At 31.6% G+C, this 17,981-nt stretch overlaps 1 protein-coding gene and 2 long non-coding RNA genes across 5 annotated transcripts; 1 reads left to right on the plus strand and 2 right to left on the minus strand.

Annotated features, from left to right (window-relative positions):
- Positions 1-2,106: 2,106 nt before the first annotated feature.
- LOC145051490 (uncharacterized) lies at positions 2,107-3,257 on the minus strand. Its single transcript, XR_013683652.1, has 4 exons — positions 2,923-3,257; positions 2,764-2,850; positions 2,510-2,669; positions 2,107-2,215 (listed from the first exon to the last, which is right to left on the minus strand). It is a non-coding gene; the product is annotated as an uncharacterized LOC145051490 (long non-coding RNA).
- Positions 3,258-4,622: 1,365 nt separating this feature from the next.
- On the minus strand, positions 4,623-6,738 carry LOC145053753 (uncharacterized). Of its 3 annotated transcripts, none has more exons than XR_013684604.1 (4): positions 6,607-6,738; positions 6,355-6,472; positions 6,101-6,211; positions 4,623-5,788 (listed from the first exon to the last, which is right to left on the minus strand). It is a non-coding gene; the product is annotated as an uncharacterized LOC145053753 (long non-coding RNA). The 3 variants fall into 3 exon arrangements; XR_013684605.1 differs by having other exon boundaries at positions 6,101-6,270; XR_013684603.1 differs by having other exon boundaries at positions 6,355-6,730.
- A 2,903-nt stretch (positions 6,739-9,641) lies between these two features.
- On the plus strand, positions 9,642-10,582 carry LOC145053752 (thioredoxin H1-like). Its single transcript, XM_079001848.1, has 3 exons — positions 9,642-9,832; positions 9,922-10,044; positions 10,147-10,582. Exons 1-3 carry the CDS (start codon positions 9,740-9,742, stop codon positions 10,285-10,287), a joined length of 357 nt encoding a protein of 118 aa, XP_078857974.1. The 5' UTR covers positions 9,642-9,739; the 3' UTR covers positions 10,288-10,582.
- Positions 10,583-17,981: the final 7,399 nt, after the last annotated feature.

Consider the following 17,981-nt stretch of genomic DNA (forward strand, 5'->3'; position numbering starts at 1 on the left):
TACTAACCTTGTGCACTTCTTTGAGCCTTTTATTAATTTTTTTATGAGACGAGAATAAAATGGAGAAAAATGGAGGTATATATGAACCATCGAATTTAAATTTGAAATTGATCGCGACATCTGATTTAATAGAATTCAAACTATTTTAATGATTTTTTGGGATAGCTACAATCGGTAATTTAGGAATTCCTGATTTTTGCTAATCATCATACATAATGTAATTAATTAGCTGAAAATAACAAGTTATGAGGACCTTAATTTTCATTTGTAATTGTATATTCAATTTCCAAATGCAGGTTATGAGTGGCAGAAAGGAAGAAGGGTATATCGGTAATTTGACTTTTTTAAAAAAAATGGTTGCATAATGGACACGTGGTTTAAAATGTCTCTTTTATTAGATAGGATTAGATAGGATGATTTAGAAATAGTATGATCCAGAAAATTTATGATCTTGGATTTGTTATTATGCAAAAAAGTCTAATAATTCAAAAATATTATTTCTTTAAAATCCACACAAAAAAGAAGATAAGAACAAGATAAGAAAATATGTTTTGAAAATATTAGTCGACCACGTCATGGTTGTAACTTTTCCTCAAAATAAAACTAAAAATGTAATCACGAGATTTATTTTACCAGGGGGAAATAAGTTATTTTCTACTTTCATAATATCAAAACAATATAATATTGTAATAAAATTAGCCACCACCATATATATCTGTTTCTATATCTATATCTGTGGCCCACCACCGAAATATATAATTAAAATTTAAAAAAAAAAATTAGTTCATTAATGGCCCACCAAACAAATATATATTTAAAATTAAAAAAAAAAAGAATTAAGAAAATAGTTCACGGATGGGCTCAATGAAAATCACGGAGCGAATAGTTGGAGGGTATCCACTTGTACAGGACTTGCCGGCGCACCAAGCCCAGCTCATGTTTGTTACTTTGACAAAATTACCCTTAATGAATACATATGTTTAATTATATATATATATATATATATATATATATATATATATATATATATATATATATAGAGAGAGAGAGAGAGAGAGAGAGAGAGAGTTAGGTTTAAATGTTTTCACTATCTATTGTGTGCATTTTTGCTTGGTTCTGGACCAATCATTTTAGTTATTTTAAAAAAGTAATTAATGCATATTAAATGCAGAAGATGTAATTAATATTCATTATATCTTCAACATGTAATATGCATTAATTACTTTCTTAAAATAACTAAAATGATTGGTCCAAAATCAATCATACATATACACAATAGATAGTGAAAATAAAATAACCTAACCATATATATATATATATATATATATATATATATATATATATATATATATATATATATATATATATATATATATATATATATAGTAGTTGCGTACCCGTGCAAAGCAGCGGGAGGACATTAACTCATTTCGGTTATTAGGTTCTTTTCGGCTTTAACTTTTATTTCAAATTCACGTGATTGTTGCGGAGATTTGGATATATAGTTTTCTTTTGACGGATGGTAAATAGTTTTTTTAAATTTTTTTTTTTCAAAATAAATTGCATATTATACAAAACACGTATTGTGGTGGAATCAAATACTTTATGTTCAACGAATAGTTTCGTTTGGCGAATTGTTTTCAGTGGCAATAAGTTTTCTTTTGATATGCTATTACGAGATAAATATCAAAGATGACAAGTTAGCTTAAAAAGAAAAATACATTGTATTTTTGGGGTAAATATAATACTATGTTAATTTGCTTACAAATAAAAATAAGTTGTTATTATATTTTAAATATGAAAGTATGTTGCTATTACATGTTAAATTTTAAAGTACGTTGCTATTTTAGTTTAAAAACAAAATAGGTTTTAGTTTTAGGTTAAATAATATTTGCTACTGTTTTAGCTTAAATAATTAAAAAATAATATAGTTATTATTGTTTACATTAGAACTTATCCATATATTATATTAACATATATGAGTTCAAAATCAAATCAATAATTGAATATATAATCTTGTTTCGTTTTCATAATGTGAATGGGCATAGATAAATCCAACACAAAACCAAACCACAAGAATAACATATTTTCTCATATAATGCCAAAGATATAAAAAAGAGTGGAGTGGTTGCATACCGACAAGTAAAAAAGATACACACTTTTAATTATCTTATACATGCCTAATAATAGAATTTGACTTCCACCTCAAACTTTCCTGGAAATCCACCAAAAAACAAAAATGGTTACAATAAATAGTTAGATGAAATTAATCTTTTATAAGAAGATGTAAAACTAAAACGGATATTATTATAAAACCTTTATATAGTAAGGATGCAAGCAAATAAACACCTCTTAAAGTTTGCTGGTGAAATTTTGTTTCCTACCAAAACTAAGCAAGGAAATTAAGCTCTAGGTTCCTTTATTTTAGTTTTACTATTAAACAGGCACACACATTATGAAACACATATAATAAATATATCCAATACACAACTTAAAATAAAGCATATACCTGCAAATAAAAACCATATATTCCATCCAGTAACCAGCATTTGAAACCTCACGAAATGAAAAGAATTAATAACATTATTGTGCATGTAGGAGTATCTCTATATAAGATATATGAAACTAACCCCAATTTCCTTTATGTTACTCCTAGATTTTCAAATATCCTGCACAAAAAAAAAATCAATAAAACTGTCAAACCTTCGATGGTCTCTTTAAACAATGTCGATGATGAGAAATGTTAGAGATTATTTACAAAACCTTCTGAGGCTTTCTTGATACACATCCACCAGGCGTTTCCGTTTAGCGATAAACAGAGAGAAGGTTGAAGAGCCCACAGCCAAAACCCTAAATCAACGATTAAGAGACAACTAAGAGAGAAAATTAAGTGTAAACTTTAATGTCCATAAGGTAAAGTACCGGGGAGAAGGGAGCAGGTGGTGGCTGCTCGCTGGTTGTGAATGTTGTGCCGTCTTCCACGGATGTTGGTGACGACATTGTAGGAGTGGCGACAATATAGCGTTGATGGTGGTCACGTAGGAGTAGGGTAGTGTGTGGTGATGAACGACGACATCAAGGATGTTCTAGTGAAGGAAGTTGAATATTTTTAGGCGGTAACAAATAGTTTCTTTTGATAATTAGTTCCATTCGGCAAACATAGAGTTTCTTCATTTGAATATTTTTAGGCGGCAATTTTTTTTTTCTGTTAGCACACTATTTCATCTTAGCAGTTTCATTTCAAATAATATTTTTCATTTTAAGAAACATGTCATCGGTTTTTTAATTTCATTCGGAAATCAAACGTTTAAATTCTCTTCAAAAGCATAAAATAAAAAATCAAACTTTACAAAACCTAACTGTTACGCAAGTTGGTGAGAGGTATGGGGGATTAGTTATCTTTCGATTATTGTTCATGTTTTTTGGCACAACCTTTTTATAGGGGATTGTTCATTCAAACCACAAAAAAAAAAAAAAAAATTGTAGTACTAAAATTACGTTGCGTTGTGATTCTTTAAAATGGATTATTTGACTAAAAGTTATAAACCGTTTATTGTTCATGTTTTTTGGCACAACCTTTTTATAGGGGATTGTTCATTCAAACCACAAAAAAAAATTATAGTACTAAAATTACGTTGCATTGTGATTCTTTAAAATTGATTATTTGACTAAAAGTTATAAACCGTAGTAGTTTTTATATATTTTATTATTTTATGGTTACTAATAAATCTCTTATGCTAGTTTAGAAAGAGTAACATTAGAGTCTCAATAGTTACTTATAATTCTTGTTCGTATGAACTCTTTTGAACTATTTTGTTTTGTTTTTTCATTTGTAATTTTATTTCTTTTAATATATTAATCATTCCATAATGTGAAATTTATTAAAAAAACCATAATGTGTACAATTCATTTTAAGTCGAACTAAACAGACAAGTTTAAGAATCTAGTATAAACATGTTGATTGTTAGAAACTTAATTTAGAAATACAAAACTTAAGTATATTTATAGTGCCAACAATTTCTAAGTGTCACATGGAGTCAAGGTTATATATTTAACAAATTGATATGATAACTCGGTGAATGCCTATCAATTTTAACGAAGCTTAAAATTAAATAGTTTAACCTAAAAGTCAAACTGATAAAATCCTACTACAATTTTCTTGACAAATATGGACATGTAAAATATTGAGTAATCATGTAGATGGATAAATAAGTAACTCGATTAAATAGAAAAAGTATTATAACACCACGAAAAAGTTTAGTAACATTGAATGGAAAAATTATAATTAACATTAAATTTACAATATGCATCCACCACATGAATGATACATGATCTCAGACGTAATGATTCATCAACTTCAGAAGGTAGGGAATGTGTTATGCCTTTTAAAAATATAAAGTTGCATAAAATACCAAAAATAAGGATGAAAATTAAAATATGAGATAACGTGAAAGCCAAAGTGAGGCCCCAAAAAACACCTATCTATCTTGTATCCAAAAGGTAGTACATCTTTTATACAGAACATCCAGCTATGTAAGTACATTGCTAATTTGCTATTTCCCACGTTCTTTCATTAATTTTTTTAAACAAAAAAAAAATTATAAAAACCGCACATCAGGTAGTAGAGCAAAGTACATTGCTATACACTATAAGAAAAAAATTCCAATAACATGTAAACACCTAAACACATAAATTGGAAAAGAAAAACAACCTCACATCAAAAGAAATTCACAACCTTGTGAACATTAGAAACAAAAAACCTTCCATAATCCATTGAACATAGACAGGCTCAGGGTGAAAATAATATAGTAATAACCTATTGTTTAAAATAGGAAAAACAAACTTACCCAACATTTGTTGGTCAAAAAATACATTCTGTACATGTCAACTTGCAAAATTGTGCCCATGGAAAGAAATATAGTCCACCAGATTAATGAGCTTGAAAATTAGTTTTATGTTTGAACTCACAATGCTTATATAGTAGATAATACTTGAAATAGAGGTATTTGGATACGATGGTGAAGTTGGATTAGTCTCCTCATTAACATGGGTAATTTCGACATTTGACTTTGTCTTCTTCTCATCCTTATCAGTAGAAGTAGGAATTTGAGAAACAACTTCTTTAGATGCCTTCCTGGAAATGATGGCAACTTGTATATCTGCTTCAACTTCTTGGAACTGGCTTCCAAACAAGTCTACAAGCTCATAAGGAAGAATAATAAGTAAGCATTCTGTTGATTACCATTAGCAAAATCGGAGAACTCTTAAAACTATCGTTTAATATCCATTCAAAACTTCTTGCTTCGAATATTAGTTTCTCAAATATTAATTGTTCCAATATTTTTTTTGTTATTAGCTATTAGATCTTGCCTAATGGCAAAAATTGATGTCGTTTATCGAAATAAGAAAGAATACAAACCATTATTTTTTAAGAAGAAAAGAAAAACTGAAAAGAGAAATAAACCAAACTTCTCCATTCTTCAACATAAGTCTCATTCTCCACCACCATCACTGACACTGTCCTTTAAAACAAACATTTAAAAATCAAAAACTAAATAGAAAAAAAACGAGGAAATATAAGATCCTGAAAAATCGGTGAACAAACCCAATGCTACTCCTTTTAGGCTTGATTCAAAAAGTCAAAATTCAATGACAGTAAAGCTTACACAAATATGTTTTAACTTTGAACCTTTTGAAGCTCTTTCCTTATCGTTCTCTTCTAAGCCATAATCAAAAATAACTTCATACAATTACTTTATCCTTCAACATAGAGAATCTCCGACAATAACTTACAAAAAAAAAAACAACAGAGTCCAAGAAATCAAGAAATTAGAAGAGGGAAGCATTAAGACGTCAAATATAAAAAGAGAGGTCAGATCGAAAAGAAATAAAAAAATCAAGAAATTAAGATGGACCAAATCTAGAACCCGATGTCGATAAATCCAAAAAATTTCTTGAACAAACAAATGTTCTTGCGTCGTTTAGGGTTATTATTAGGCTTCTTTTCAAACTAAGAAAAACGTATACCTTGCAATTCTCTTGGTAAGAAGAAGAGAGGAATCATGGGAAAAAGAGATAGGGAGAGTGAAAGAAAAATTACCTAGGTTTTATCAGAGCAAGCAATAGACAAAAGGACAGAGTTAAGAAGCCCTATACATATCCGGTTCTTTATCTTCTTCATCATATCGTCGAATCGACCACTTCTGGAATACTTGCAATCGGTAGAGTAAAACAGAGTTATGGGATATGGGATTCACAACATGTGAGACTCTAAAGCATTAACAGAAAACAAACAAAATCATCCTAAAATATAAACCTTTTAGTGCTCAAATAGAAAACAAAAAGAGATCTTACCCACATTTGTGTGAGCCTCTATTTAAGAAGCAATATCGAAAAAGGAAGGATAAGAAAGAAAATCAAGATTTTTTTAGAAAAAACTATCTTTCTTCAACCCGCCTATCGTCCATCTCACCTGCAACACATCGAAACACCAAATCAAAATCATTAAAATGAAAGAAAATCAAACTTTTTTTTTTCTAGAAAAAAAAACTCATTGTCTACGTCTAAGAGAGGGAGAAAATCGATTAGGGTTTATAAGGGAAATACTTCATGGCAGTGGGATTTATAGTAGGGTTTATAAGGCGGAGGGAACAAAGACGCATCTGCTATGGGAGGGATATTTGAATCAGCTGCAGCTGCAGCATTTAAAGGATATTTGTTGAAGAGTATTAGGATGAAAAAGTTTTAAATTTTGAAGTACCCTTAAATTAAGGATTTTGTTGAGAAATATAAGGAGCCAAAACAAATGTTAAAATTTAATATTATTTTATTAATGGTTGTTTGTACTGTTAGCTTAATCGTTTGGACGTTTTAAAAAAATAATATTATTATATTCAATTTATTTTTAGAAATAATAAGATTTCTTTTATAAGATAATATATATATATATATATATATATATATATATATATATATATATATATATATATATTGGTTTTTTTTTAAAATAATATATATGTTAAATTAAGTTATGAGAAAATTATATGTTAAATTAAGTTATGATATACTCTATCCATTGATATATTGCAAAGAAAAAAATAAATTAATTTGAGGCCAAGTTGGATTTTTTTTTTCTTTTGAAGTAGATGTGAACGAAAAGTTAAAAAGTTAAATAGGTAAGGTCATTTTAATATAATGAAAAATAAAGAAAAATATAATCTTAGGATTCCAAAAAGGGATAATAACTTAAAAGGGTAATATATTTTTTGATTTATACATATTTGATCACTGATTTTTTTATTCGTCCACATTTATCCCTTCAACTTGTTAAACTGTATACATTCAGTCAATATGACCGGCTACTCCAGGTTACCCGGTAAAAATGACTTCATAAGGTAATATATTTCTCATTTTGTACACATTTAGTCCTTAATATTTTTGTACACATTTACTCTTTTTTTTTTAATTATTTTTTTTATGCAAAATAAATCATTTTTTTTGTACTCATTCAGTACTTATGAATGATTTATTAGTTTTTTCTCACGAAATCTTACGTGGTACATTCTATTAATGAGGTGTATGGGGCTTTTGATTCTTATATCCATCGTGATCTCGACTACTTGGTTGCTTAGATCATGTATTCTGAACGTCGTAACTTCTTCATATGATCTCGGATTTTAACGATCTTTATATCCACGCGTTCGTATTTTAGTCTACTACAACTTTCATTTAGATTACTCCCATTAAAAAATAATATATTTTTACTTACAATTTTTATATCCATACGCGGTGGCGGATTTAGTATGGTCCCGGTGTTGCACCGATAACACCTGTTTTTTCTGTTCGCAGTGAAAAAATTATCGTTTTTTTAAACGTTTATACCTATTTTCCATGTATCGACAACACCTATTTCATCTCAGCAACACCTGCTATGTATTACTGCGTCTTCCCCGGTCCATACGTTTTTTATGAATGCATGTATGTATGTATGTTACTTTTTTTTTAATTTTTTTTATTTTTATAAAATCGTTAGTAAAAATACATTACATTTTAACGGAAGTAATCTTAATGAAAGTTGTAGTAGACTCAAAAAATGAACACGTGGATAAAGATCCTTAAAATCTGATATCGTATGAAGAAGTTACGATGTTCAAAATACAAGACCTAAGCCAAACCACAAGACTTACGCAACCAAGCAGTCGAGATCGCATTAGACATAAGCATCAACAACCCAAACACCTCATCAATGATTATCTTACGGAAGATATCGTGAAAAAAAAAACATAAATAAATCATTCATAAGTACTGGATGAGTACAAAAAAAGGACTTATTTTGAAACAAAAAAAAATGTTAAGGACTAAATATGTACAAAAATATTAAGGACTAAATGTGTACAAAATGATAAATATATTACCTTATCAAGTTATTTTTCCCGGCTAACCTGGAGTAACAGGTCATAAGGACTGAATGTGTACAGTTCAACAAGTTTAAGGGGTATATGTGGACGAAAAAAAACTCAGTGACCAAATGTGTACAAATCGAATAATATGTTACTCTTTTAAGTCATTATCCCTTCCAAAAATTAAGTATTTATTGTCATTTTATTGTTTTCAAATTTATGAAACATCTCAAGGTCTAATTTTTCATTTTGGGGTATGAAATCCGATTTATTATTAGCATTTTCTTCATTTCCATTTTGAAATACTATAGAAAATAAAATAATAAAAGAAAATAGTATTTTTTTTTTCCGGTTGTGGATATCAAATATCCGAAAGGAGAAAGAAGTAAGGCAAATCGCATAACCAATGTTTTAAAAACCGGCTTGAACCGGCCGGTCGAACTGGTTGGACCGGGAATCGAAGAAGGGAGCGGTTCAACTATCACCGGTTTTATGTCTATTTCTGAACTTGATCAAACCGGCCGATTTTTACAAAAATCTGGTTGAACCGGTTCAATTAAACCGGTTGAACCGGTTAAATTGAATAAAAACACATGAAATCGAAACCTTTTGCATAATAAACTTTGGTAGTTTTTTCACATTTATTAAATTTTATCTTAATAAAAGCACATGATAAATGTTATAAAGTTTTTTGATGCATTTATATTCATCTACGACTTTATTTTCTTTTTCGTGCACGTGGATTGATGTAAAACTTATGGTTATGAGTTATTTTAATTTATTTAGAATGATCTACAACTTGTTTTCATGTGTATTTTAATATTTGAATTTGTGGACAATATATTCTTGATTTGTGTATGTAGGTATGTGTAGAAAAATACGAAAAAATATGAAAACTATAGAAACCGGTTTACTTAGCGGTTAAACCGATTGAACCGAAAACCGATCATCATACCGGTTCAATTAAAAAACCGGTTTTTAAAACTTTGCGCATAACTCATAAGTCTACAAATGACGTGGAAGAAGATAAATGGAAAGAAGATTTTTTTATTTTTTTTTATTTTTAAATAATAAAAATGTGGATTATCCAAGTTGCAAGGTAAACGTGATATTAATTAACGGCCCTACAACATTCAATATCTATGGCCACGCAAGCGTAGGTCTACATCACCTCTCTCAAAATATCTATCATCCCAAAACCGATATGCCTTGCTTTTGTGCTTATAAATAGTGATTCCATGTTGCACAATTTCATCCATACTCAAAGCTAAAGTACTCATTTGCATACTAATTAAACAACTTCGAATCACGTTTACTTGAAAGACAGACTTAGGGCGAAGATGGCGACTTTGGAAGAAGGAGCGTTGATTAGCTGTCACTCCGTCGAGTTATGGCAACAACTCTATGAAAAGCACAAACAAATTAAAAAATTGGTAACTCTAATCTCTTTGTCATATGCTTGTTTATCGAAAGTTGTTATCGTTTTCACATACACTTAACATTTGGATGGACTTGTTGACAGTTGGTTGTGGATTTCACAGCCTCATGGTGTGGTCCATGCCGTATGATGGCACCGATCTTTGCCGAATTAGCTAAAAAGTTTCCCGATGTTATCTTCGTTAAGATCGATGTGGATGAACTAAAAGTAAGATTACTTGTATCTTCTTGACTTCTTCATAGTTAGATTATTGCAGGGTGTTATTATTTTCAACACTTAGAAATAACAAGTTGGTATTATAACAAACAGAGCATTGCTGAGGATTTCTCAGTGGAGGCAATGCCAACATTCATGTTTCTTAGAGATGGAGAAGTAGTGGACAGGATTGTGGGTGCTTCCAAAGATGAACTCCCCAAGAAAATCGAGACTCTTAGGGGACCAGCTGCATAAGCGTAGCACAAATACATATTAATGACTTATTTGTCTCTAAAGTGTCATTCTAAGCATGTTTATGACTTATTTCTATGATGTGAAGAAGACCAGTAAATATTAGAAGATATGTGTTATATGTACAATATTTTGTTTCAACTGCCATAAGTTATATCTTGTGGAAAAGAACATTAAATAATTGGTAATTGTAGTTTAAGGAGGGTTGGTTATCGTGTTTTGCTACGAATATGATTTAGAAATAATATTTGTAACGTAGATGTGAGATAAGTTAATAATGGAAATTATTATTATATCTTATCGTACATATAAAAATGTTATATATGAGACTTTTGGGTCAACCGAAATTGTATCTTATATCTTAGAAATAGTTTTCTTAAAAATAAAGATGTAAAAAATATGAAGAAGACAAGAAGTAATACAAAAAATAATTTTTAAAAGAAAAACCTAGTTCTAAAGACCATAAAAAAAATTAGACACAAATAGTTGACGAGAAATAACTAATAATGGTGGGATAAGTTCTTTATATATATACTAGGAAACTTATTTGGCCCGGGATCACGGCCCTAAAGAATTGATAAGTAAACTAAATTTAAGTGGTTTTTAGAAAAACTCAATTTATAATGATCTGATTGAATTTTTTTTGTTATGGCTTACCATGAAATTCCTTACATCCATGAAGAAAAGAACATCATTTTTCTAGCAGTATCTTAATTAATTTCCACAGTAATAGATGAAGGAAAATCCCAAGCACGTCATGAAGGGTCATTATGGTCAACTTCTTGCATGATCTCATAATCCTACTTTTAATGATGAGCTTTGGTGTAATTCCTATGACTGACTTGGTTCTTCTATTAAAGATATGTAATTTCATATAGAGCACAATTTGACACACTTCCTCACAACCGACTTCCCTTCAATATGATATGGTACCTACAATGTAGCCATGTCATATAATAACGAATTAATACTAAATATAGTTTGTATTAGCAAGTGGTTTTTAATATTTACCAAATAAACACATGGATTCATAATAATTTGAACTTTCATGAAAGTGTTTGCTACGCCAAAACAGACAAACTGAAAGCAAAAAAAATAAACAAACCAATCGAAGGGAAGTCGGTTGTGAGTGGAAACAACAATGTGTTTTTTCTGTTTTAATCTCTTTAGTGTCGTCTTCCATCAAACGATCAAATGAATTTTGGGGTAGAACATCAAAATGATGAAAATGTCTTCCCATTGACTGCAGAAAACAATCAATCTGTTTAAATGCATGTCATTAGATTCTTTGTGTGTCTCTTTGTGGTAGCGTAAAATGTCTTCCATCATTGCATCTTCAAATAACAACCACAACTTACTCGGACTATTTGGACATGTAAAAACTAAAAGTGAAGCAAAAAGCCTTCTCAACTCATATGGCATATGAAGCTCTTTCAAATAAAAAAACTCATATGGCATATGAAAAGTAGAAGCTTTTTGCATACATACGAGTAGCATCGTCAAATAAATAACCACGTAACAAAGCAGATTCTCTAAAGGTAGCAACTGTTACCCCGTTAATCATTTTTAAACCAACAAACAATTTAGGACAACAAACTCTAGACAAAAGAATTCTAAGATGATACCTTTCGCCTTCAGTTGGATAGGCAATCACAAAACAACCAATTGAGTCGCCTATTTTCCGAGGTGACCACATCTTTTTATCCCCCTTCCAAACAAAATGATCAGGAAACTGATTGTATGTGAGCTTAAGATGCTTTGCTAAAACTCCTGTATCATTTTTAACAAAAAATTAAGTCAACATAGTTTTTATTTGACCAAAGTTACTCAGAATATTAACCAAATTTGATTTACGTTTGAATGTCAAAGGCTGATAGTTTTCTAAATGCAATGACAAATGAATAACAGTTGGTTTCCGTGACGCCCCAATTCCTGAGTATCCATTTGTGGTTATTATTTCTCATGATTTCAAGGTCTACTCGACGAGTTAGTTGCCTGACTCGCCGAGTAGCAGCGGGTTGGTCCATGTGTTTAAGTGACCTACTCGCTGAGTCCAAGAAGGGACTCGACGAGTAGGAGCTGGTGGATGAAACCCTAATTCCGGGGTTTTACACCCCATTTAAAGGTCCTTAACTTTCCTTCCCAGGCTCCCTTGTCACCTTCATGTCCAGAGAAACCCTAATAGCCAGCTAGTCTCTATTCTTGAGTGTGTGAGACTAAAAGAGAGCGTATTGGAGCATTTCTTGAAGAGTTGAGAGCTTGGGACAAGAAAGAGCTTGTAGATCTAGCCTTTCAAGTATTGTGGCAGCAAGATTAAGGTATAAAGCTACCACCTTTACTTTTCATTGCTTAGATCTCCCCTTTGTGGAAGAAAATGGTCATTTCTAGGGCAAGATAGAGTCATTTTCGGGTTTGAGCTTGTCACAAGGGAAAAGTTTTAGATCTTGACTCCCCTAGGCTTTGTGGACAAAAAGCCTCAAGCTTTATGAAGCTTTGACCCTCCTTCATGTCCAAAACCTTCTCCTAATGCTAGTTATGAGTGTTTTAGTTCCATAGAGCCTTGCATGCACGTAAAGTTAGCAAATTTATGTGATAACAACACCCTAGGAGCCTAGATCTATAGTTTGGAGCCTTGGTTTCACGAAGAAGCTTCTGTATGATGAAGGACTGAAGGGACTCGACGAGTTCGATGAAGATTGTCGTGGACTAGGCGAGTCAAATGAGTGACTTGACGAGTCGGCTAGGGTTTTCCCAACCTTTGGACATGTATGAACTAGTCAAATGAGTGACTCGACGCATCGGCCAATGAGTTTACGACCGCAAACCTTTGGAACTCGACGAGTCACTCTAGTGACTCGGCGAGTTAGCGAGTTATGCAAGGAACTCGACGAGTAGTTAAGGGTACTCGATGAGTTGAGGTCAACATGGACTGTTGACCTTGACCGTTGACTTTGAATTTGACCAAGGGTTGACCGATTTACTTTTGAGGATAATTGGTAAGCGGGTATTTATGAACTGGATCATTGATGGTTATAGGTGATGGAGTTTGGGGTAGTGTTTCGGGAGCGTGATTTCATGGTTCAGTCTGACATTGCAAGGTGAGTTATCCTCACTATATCAATAGGGTCTAAAGTACCAAGGCCGACCCTTTATCAGATTTGTATCTGGATATTTGCTTGATATGTTTATTGATCTGCTAGATCTACATCCTGGTAGATAGGATGGTATTATATTAGTGGCCTGGTTTAGGTTGGTATCCTGGTATATAGGATGATGTTATGTTAGTGACCGGTTAGGTCGGTATCCTCATTATAGGATGGTTGTTGTGTTAGTAATTTGTTAGGTCGATATGATTATCTATTATATACATGTCAACGTATGATATTTATGTGCACATGATTATTTGATTAGTATGGGGGGTGGGTTGAGGCGGGTCCTGCTTCATGCTGTAGGCTAACATACCCAGGGCGGACAGGATAGACTGTAGGCCCAGGAGGGTATATAGTCAGGCCGAAGGCCTAAAGAACGGTCCAAATAGACTGAAGGCCCCGAGAAGGCAGTCCAGACGTGCCGAGGCTCGGAGAGTGGGCCAGATAGATTGAAGGCTCAGTGCGGGCGGACCAGTCACACTGTAGACTCGTGATGCATGGCTGTTTTGTTACTTATATGTTTATATGATATGGTTATCTGTCTGGCGTTGGTATTTTGGGGGTAACTCACTAAGATTTCGGGCTTACAGTTTCAGTTTATTGTTTCAGGTTCAGCGGATGGCCGCGGGAAGGCGAAGACGTGACTGTACACTTCCTCGATTGACGATTATGATTTCTGGGAACTCTGATGTTTAAACTATTTTGAAAACAAATTGTAATAATTTAATGGTTTTAAACGATTTAAAAAGTTTTAAAGTGGCGCGAATTTTATGGATGTTACAGTTTCATTTCACCCAAAGGGAATTTTAAAATTCTCCATGCACCTTCTGGAGGAGAAACCCATTGACCTGATTGATACTCGTCAATCTCATTTATAAGGATAGAGTTTGTAATTTGAGAAAGATTAAAGCTTATCTTGGCATAACCTTCATAAATACACTTTTATATATATATATATATATATATATATATATATATATATATATATATATATATATATATACACTTCACATCCTATATTGATGAACAAATTTCTATATTAATGTGACAGTTAAATTTACAAAGCAAATAGACATTATATCGAATTACCCATTTATTATTAAGAATATCACCTTTGAGTTTCACTTTAGACCCATCGTTACGTCTACGATATATAGGATATGCATCGTCTGTCTGAATAGTCTGAGATGAAAAGTCTTTTGGGTAAGGATTTTTACAAGAACCCTTCTTTTTCCATACATACATTAAAAAATTTAAAGAGCCATATGGACCATGAATCATATGTTGCACAACCATCCTAAACAAATGAGGATTTTCACTTTGTGACGGTATTTTTGCATAAACAATTTTGTCAAAGTCTTCAGGTGTATGTATTTTACAATTAGTTTCTAAGATAAGAAAAAATGTGCATGTGGAAGTCCTCTTTTATGGAATTCTATAACGTTAGTGCAAGCACCAATTTCTCCGCAAATGTTATTCTTGAAAAGTTCATGTTTAAGTTGTTCTACTTTAGCATGAAAACTCTAACAGTCAAATTAGCTCTATTCTGGCCTTCTTCATATGGTTTAAGGTTTTGTTTTATTTCATGCCAATTAGGATTGCGCATCATAGTTAAAAAATAATATTAGGCTTACCGAACTTTTGTACCAAGGCCATCACATCTACATATTTTTTTGTTATGTTTCTACAGCCACAAATAAAATTCAAAGGTAATACTATTTGTCTACCAATAGCAAAACCCTCTGTTTCCCCTTTTGCCATTGCATCCACAACTCTTTGCAAGAATTCTTGTCTTATTTCTTCTTGTTGTGTTCTAAAAAAAATCTAGTCTTTATGTTTATAATTTAACGTAGTTGGCAACTATATACTGCTGTAGTACTCTACCGAAACAAAGTAAAAAAGGTTTGACATTATGCCTTATCTGAAGCTTATAAGCGTAATACTCTCTAACAAATAGAACCTTGGGGTAATCTGCGTTTCTTCCAAACACTGTATAAAAAGAGAAAAGAAGTAAAGCACAATACAATGCCCAAAAAATATAAGAATAAAAAAAGTAAGTATGTTATCGGTTTCTTCCATCTTTAATAAGTCATCCGCACGCGCTACACTACAGGAGCAATAAGTTTTTCTGCAGCTAAACGCAAACCTTGCTTTCTAACTTGGGTGAATTTAATTTTTTCTAAAATACCTTGATACCAACCTAGTTCTTTTTAAGGAAGCAGTAAAGGGCACTACAGACGATCATAACAACCATAATAATACTTTATATTTCTAGAATCAGCTTCATGGGTTGTGTAACTCAGATATCTCTTGGACCACACTCCCCATTATCTTCACCGTCCACCAAAATTGCAGCAACATGTGATACATCGGGTTTATTATAGACTCCTTGGTCTTGAACAGCAACAGTTTTAAGAATAATCTCATAAGTATCTAAGTCTCCAATATTCTTCAAACTGTGGAAAAAATAAGTGTATGGATTATGTTGAAGATATTTTATACACTTCTCAGCCAGAGTTTCACATATCAGTGGACAAACTTTGGATCTCATATTCAGTATCATGAAAATATAGCTGCAGATTTTTATGCCGGTCATTCTCAGAGCATAAACCATTTATAAAATGATACATCTGACCTTGAACTCTAAAAGTATAAATCCTGCTTTCTTTCTGATTGAAATTAGGATTAGATGTAACACCTAAGGACATAAAAGCGAAATGGTTATTATATTTTCTAATATATGTTTTAAAAACCTTTGCTTCATGACATTCTGAAGTTAGAAGTCTAATCATGACTGTTGGAAGATGATACTATACAAGACAAAACTACCATCTAAATAGCAAAAACATGATGTTTCTGAATAGAACTTTAAAGCACAACAATGATGACAGTCAGGAACGTAAGGTAAGATATCAGCAGCAACAGGAATGAACTTTAATAGAGCTCTACCTGTTGCATGACCAACAATATTAGGCTTATTTTTACGATTTTATTGCTTTGAAATAGATTTCCATATGTAATCTTTCTTCTGTTCAAGTATTTGTAGTTTCCATCTTAAAATACCACGTTTCCAATATGATTTCCTATCCTCAAAATCCAAAGAAGGCTGAATATCCTTCATGATAGATTTATCAACCTTTTGCAATGACGAATAACTGATGAATATAGATGTGCAATAAGAAGCTAAACAAACATCATAACTGTAACCAATAATAACATATTTGAAGGCGTTTCAGATGAAAAGAAGGCAACACCCGATCATAAGATAAGCCTGAAGACGATAGTCTATAAGAAAAAAAGGAGAAAACTTTAAGGAAAACATAAGCAACATAACAAATATTTCTAACCTAAAAAATAACATAACTCATTAGAATAAGATATATGCATAGAATTTTAGCAAATCTGATACCATTGTTTGTGAAAATAATACAGAAACCCATTTCAAATTAGGGTAATAGCAACATGGTGAACAATTGGAGAAAGAAAATATAAATAATAATTTAAATGGCACGGAAATAGAATTGCCTCTCATACCTTCGGTCCCCTTAATCAGCATGCGTCAAATCCTACTGCACAACTAATTTGAACCCTTATAAACCCTCAGAATAAGTACGCAAATCCAAGAAGAATATCAAAGCAACGAAGTGAATAGAATCCCAACTCTTGAAATGTGAAAAGTAGAAAAACAACAACAACAAATAAATAAATATCCGAAAAATGAATACCAATTGATTTAATTGGGCAAAGATAAAACGCTGACCTTAATTGGACCGTACCCTAGACAACATACAACACCAACATGTAGCATTTGAGAACTATAGGCGGTGTAAGCTCAAAACTCCAAAATTACCTGCGGGGGAAGAAAATTGTTTTGGGATATGCACCAGGTAAACGGTAATAAACCCAAAATTTTATTTGTTAAGGATAAAAACAAATGTAAGGGTGATAAACAAAATAAATTGGTCAAAACAAAACTGAAAACAAAAGGACCACAAAAAGGAGGTATCAATTGGACCAAAAATTGGAAAAGTCCAACGACATCTCTCACCTTACAACCTAAGCCTACCAGTTATATTGCTATAAAATAAAGTATACAGACATATATGTTAAAATTTGCTGCCATAGTTTTCTTTATTGGAGGAAGTAAGCAGCTCGATGACGTGCACCAAAGTACTAATCTTGAATATATATATATATATATATATATATATATATATATATATATATTTATATATATATAGTAAACATTTTTCTTTTCACCACATTCATTTGAAACTCCTATGAGACATTTTTACTCAAACCATATTCATTTGAAACCTCCTATTTGAATGAGTACCACTCAAAAGTTTCTTAATAATGATTAACCATTCAAAGATTTTATAACTTATATAATATGTTTAATAAGCAATTAATGGATAGTCTACTATAAATGGCCAATCTCTTTGAGTAGACATACAAATACCAATCACATACAAAATTCACAAAGAAAATAAATTTAAAGGTTTTATATTGGTTGGAGGGCTTTGGACCATTTTTTGAGCCATGTTA

Source organism: Lactuca serriola, chromosome 5 (genome assembly GCF_051521515.1).
Source record: "Lactuca serriola cultivar US96UC23 chromosome 5, Lser_US96UC23_V15, whole genome shotgun sequence".
NCBI lineage: Eukaryota > Viridiplantae > Streptophyta > Magnoliopsida > Asterales > Asteraceae > Lactuca > Lactuca serriola.

Coding starts and splice junctions, on each gene's coding strand:
- LOC145053752 (XM_079001848.1), top strand. CDS start 9,740: ATGGCGACTTTGGAAGAAGGAGCGTTGATTAGCTGTCACTCCGTCGAG. Junction 9,833..9,921: donor ACAAACAAATTAAAAAATTG/GTAACTCTAATC, acceptor ACTTGTTGACAG/TTGGTTGTGGATTTCACAGC. Junction 10,045..10,146: donor TCGATGTGGATGAACTAAAA/GTAAGATTACTT, acceptor TATAACAAACAG/AGCATTGCTGAGGATTTCTC.